A 5,000-nucleotide genomic window follows, 5' to 3' on the forward strand; every position below is an offset into this window, starting at 1 on the left:
CATCCAAACACATTCAAAACACTATAATACACCCAAAATGCACCAAAATACACTAAATAGCACCAAAACATACCACAACATCACCAAAACATACCAAGACACCCTTACACCTTCCACACCCAAACCACCACCACCACTATCACCACCACTATCACCACCACCACAACCCTTTAGCGCCATATTCAGAAACGCTTCCCTCTCTCTTTCTCTCTCTCTCTCACGGTGATAATTTTCAAAGACCAGTGTTCTAAATCCGAGTTTTAAAGAGTATATGTCCTGTTGGCACTGCAGAAAACTTGTTAAAGTGTCACTAGAATTACAGAAACATCCTTAAAAACCTCGTGTCACTTCAACTAAGTCCTTTGAAAATAGTGAAGGTGCTGTGAGGCGCGGAGGAGTTTTGGAATTTTGGCCTTTTTTTCCAACCCAGAGCCCACGTGGAGGTCGGGGGTGGCGCGTGGTGTCCCCGGGAGATGGTGTACAGGGAGGGCACAGAATACCTGGAGGTGAATCTAGGAGCGCCGCATCTAGTGACGAAGGTAGAGGTGCAGGGGCGCTTCGGGAACGGCCAGGGCAGGGAGTTTGCTCGTCAGTATAAGCTGCAACTGTGGCGACCTGGTTTATCACACTGGGTCACCTATATCGACTCCAGAGGTCAGCAGGTGAGTTATCCCTGGAAGAAAAGAGTGATGCCTTTTAAACAGAGTGAGGAAAAATGTATGTCAGGGAGGAAATTATGTGATGTGGTTGTGTATTTGTGTGGTTTGTCATACTGGGTCACCTATATCGATTCCTAAAGGTCAGCAGGTGAGTTATCTCTGAAAGAAAAAGAGTGGTTCCTTTTAAATCGAGTGAGGAAAAATGTATATCAGGGAGGAAACTATGTGATGTGGTTGTATATTTTGTCGAAGAGGAAAATAAAACCCAGTGATTGTTTTTAACTCCTTCAGTACTGGGACACATTTTTACCGTGAATTTGTGTACGATTAGACCATTTTATTGGCATTAGGAAAGCTCTATGGAGGTCAGAAGATTAATGGCCAGTCTTCACTATTTAAAAATCACACATGAGTTTCTGAAGCTGTATAAAATCACCAAATAGTCTGTAGAATGAATATGGAAACGCGTCATGGTACTCAAAGGGTTAATTAATGAGTTACAGACTGAGGAAAATTGTAAGTCAAGAAGGAAAATATGTAATGTGGATGGATAGTTGTCAGAAAGGGAAAATATACCGGATTATAGGAAGTCTTTTTTTTTTTTTGGGGGGGGGGGGGGGTGGGGACAATTTTGACGTTCCTAAATCAAGCGGTTTCAAGACATTTGTCCCTGTCTTCTGGCTAATTCTTTACCAATCTTTTAAGGAACTAGCATTTCCAGTGGACTTTTTCTTTTTTTTTTTTTTTCATCTTTTGTTGACCTTGGCTGGTTTCCCTCTTGCATAAAAGTATATACATATACCTAGTCACCTTATGATGTGGCATATACGGTACGTCAGGAAGGAAAAATATATATATGTGTGAGTGGATATTTGTCTGAGAGGAAAAATGTATACCAGGAAGGAAAATATATGTGAGGACTGATATTTGTTAGGAAAAATATTTAGTGTTAAAAATGTCAGGAAGGAAACTATATGTGAATGAATATTTGTCTGAGAGGAAAAATTCATACCAGGAAGGAAAATATATGTGAGGATTGATATTTGTTGGGAAAGAAAATATACAGAGTGTGGAAAAATATGTATCAGGAAGGAAACTAAATCATGTAGATGGATATTTGTCAGAGAGGAAAAATATGTCAGGAAAGAAAATGTATATACCGTACGTTTGTGAGGATTGGTAATTGTTTGGTATTTGTTAAACTGAGGAAATGTGATGTGTGTGGATTCATTGATATTGTCAGGAAGTTCATCTATTTCAACTTTAAATTCGTAGGAAACTAGATACATTTTAACCCCTTCAGTACCATGACGCGTTTCCATATTCATTCTGCTTACTATTTGATGATTTTATACAGCTTCAGAAACTTACGTGGGGATTAGAATAGTAAAGACTCTGGCTATTAAATCTTCTGACCTCCATAGACCCTTCTTAATGTCAATAAAATCGTCTAATCGTACACAAATCTCAAGGTAAAAAATACTGGGACATATTTTTACCTTGAGATTTGTGTACGATTAGACGATTTTATGTACAGTACTAAATGTCTATGGAGGTCAGAAGATTAATGGCCAGAGTCTTCACTATTCTAATTTCCACATAAGTTTCTGAAGCTGTATAAAATCACCAAATAGTAACCAGAATGAATATGGAAACGCGTCATGGTACTGAAGGGATTAAAACCAAAATTTCCTTTTTATAATATTGAATTAGTCTACTTCAGCACTAAATCGTAGGAACTAAATACTTTTTAAGCCTAAAATTCTGCAGATACAATACACAGCTTACTCATTTTAAGACACTCAAATTGATGTCACTAGAGCCCTTAAAGAGAGAGAGAGAGAGAGAGAGAGAGAGAGAGAGAGAGAGAGAGAGAGAGAGAGAGAGAGAGAGAGAGAGACCCTTAAAAATCAGTGTAGCAATAAATCAAAGTCTTCTAAATGTAGATGTTCGTGTTTTCAAGAGTGTTCAACCTGTTATTAATGTAGAACACTAATTAATCTGTCACTAGAACCGTAGAAACACTCTTACAAACCCGTGCAACTTTATCTATCTCGCTTGCTATTAATGTACAAACTATGCTAATATGTCACCAAAACCTCTTATCTTCCTTAAAAACCCGTACAACTTCATCTAAAGCCTTTTAAATACACATAGCCTGTTATTAGTATAGAAACCATGCTAATCTGTCACTAAAACACCCAAAAACACCCTCAAGACGTAGATACCCCATTAATAGTATTGAAATCTTGCTAATGTCACTAGAACACCAAAAATACTCTTAAAACCTGTAAAACGTAAACTATTGTCTTTTAAATACACATAACCTGTTATTAGTATACAAACCATGCTAATCTGTCAATACAACTGCAAAAGCACCCTTAAAAACCCGTCAAACTTAATCTAAAGACTTAAATGTAATGTACTTAGCCTGTTATTAGTGCAGAAATCTTGCTAATCTTTCAGTAGAACCGCAAAAATACACCCTTAGGAACGAACCCCTACAGCTTCAGCTACATCCCTTTGAAGGTAGTGGAGGCGCAGGAGTGTGTAGGAAAAGCTCTCCAATATAGTGTGTGTGTTGGGGCTAATGATTTCACTGGAGTCCTCTTGTCTTTAGTGTTTAAAAGTGAGGTAGGGTTATAATTAGCCCTCCTCCCTCCTTCCTTCCTTTATCATCTTCCTTACCCCTCCTCCCACTATCTCTCTCTCTCTCTCTCTCTCTCTCTCTCTCTCTCTCTCTCTCTCTCTCTCTCTCTCTTTTTCCAACCCGTCTTTTTTTGTCGCCTTTTCTCTTTCATTTCTCCGAACTAACCTCCTCTCTCTCTCTCTCTCTCTCTCTCTCTCTCTCTCTCTCTCTCTCTCTCTCTCTCTCTCTCTCTCTTAATCACCAACTTTCCATTCTTTTCTCTTCTCATCTCACCTCCCACTCTATTCTTGCCCTCCTCCTCCTCCTCCTCCTCTTCCTCCTTCTCCTCCTCCTCCTCCTCCTCCTCCTCCTCCTCCTCCTCCTCTTCCTCATTTATCTCACATCATCATCCTCATTTTCTTCCTCCCTTCTTCCTTCATCATCAACCTCCTTGTCGTCCTCTCAAATCAGCCTCCTCCTCCTCCTCCTCCTCCTCCTCCTCCTCCTCCTCCTCCTCCTCCTCCTCCTCGAATCCAATCTCTCCCTCTATCTTCTCGCCACCCCATTTCTCTCTCTCTCTCTCTCTCTCTCTCTCTCTCTCTCTCTCTCTCTCTCTCTCTCTCTCTCTCTCTCTCTCTCTCTCTAACTCCCTTTCTTTTATCTAATATACTTTAATCTTTCCTTTCTTTCTCATTAATCTCCTTTCCTTTCTCTCTCTCTCTCTCTCTCTCTCTCTCTCTCTCTCTCTCTCTCTCTCTCTCTCTCTCTCTGTCCATTTTCTCATTCTTTCCCTCTCCTTTCTTCCCTCACGTAAACCTGTAAACTCTTAACTCTCTCTCTCTCTCTCTCTCTCTCTCTCTCTCTCTCTCTCTCTCTCTCTCTCTCTCTCTCTGTCCACTCATTCTTTCCTCTCCTTTCTTCCCCTCACGTAAACCTGTAAACTCTTAACTCTCTCTCTCTCTCTCTCTCTCTCTCTCTCTCTCTCTCTCTCAGCTAATGTCTTCCCTCTCTCACTCACACACAAACTCCTCTCTCTCTTTCTCCTCTCACTCTTACGCAGGTATCTTTGACACCTTAATTTCTCTCTCCCTCACCCCTCACCCCTCTTTCTCTCTCTGTCTCTTTCCCCTCTAACTCTGCAAAGTTTTCTCCACACACACACACACACACACACACACACACACACACACACACACACACACACACACACACACACACACACACACACACTCACAGTAACTCCTCTTTCCTCTCTCAGCTCTCTCAGCTCTCTCTCTCTCTCTCTCTCTCTCTCTCTCTCTCTCTCTCTCTCTCTCTCTCTCTCTCTCTCTCTCTCTCCTCTCCTCTCCTCCCTCCCTCCTCCCTCCCTCCTTCCCTCCTCCTTCCTCTCCTCCACCAAACATATTCCTCCCTTCTCTCTCTCTCTCTCTCTCTCTCTCTCTCTCTCTCTCTCTCTCTCTCTCTCTCTCTCTCTCGTATTTTCTTCCCACCACCTTTTCCCTCCACTTAAATATCACCACCCCCTCTAACCCCTCTCCCCTCTCTCTCCCTCTTTCCCCTCAGCTTCTAGAGGGGAACAGCAACACGTACCTGGCCCACCCCTCGCCCCTCCACCCCCCCGTCGTCGCCTCCCGCGTGAGGTTTGTGCCCCACAGTGACCACCCGCGCACTGTCTGTATGCGAGTCGAGCTTTACGGATGCCACTACACAGG

The 5,000-nt window shown here is 42.1% G+C and overlaps 1 protein-coding gene and 1 long non-coding RNA gene across 4 annotated transcripts in view; one reads left to right on the forward strand and one right to left on the reverse strand.

Moving 5' to 3' along the window:
- Positions 1-5,000, reverse strand: part of LOC123503095 — a 31,660-nt gene that overhangs the window by 14,455 nt on the left and 12,205 nt on the right. For all 3 annotated transcript variants that reach the window (XR_006674327.1, XR_006674328.1, XR_006674326.1), the window contains exon 2: positions 501-673. This is a non-coding gene — a long non-coding RNA (uncharacterized LOC123503095). The remainder of the gene's footprint in view (positions 1-500; positions 674-5,000) is intronic.
- The window catches only part of LOC123503091 (discoidin domain-containing receptor tyrosine kinase B-like), a 23,757-nt gene that overhangs the window by 4,746 nt on the left and 14,011 nt on the right, over positions 1-5,000 (forward strand). The window contains exons 4-5 of the mRNA XM_045252517.1: positions 431-662; positions 4,852-4,999. Of these exons, the coding sequence (XP_045108452.1) occupies positions 431-662; positions 4,852-4,999 (380 nt within the window). The remainder of the gene's footprint in view (positions 1-430; positions 663-4,851; position 5,000) is intronic.

This window comes from Portunus trituberculatus, chromosome 13 (assembly GCF_017591435.1).
Source record: "Portunus trituberculatus isolate SZX2019 chromosome 13, ASM1759143v1, whole genome shotgun sequence".
NCBI lineage: Eukaryota > Metazoa > Arthropoda > Malacostraca > Decapoda > Portunidae > Portunus > Portunus trituberculatus.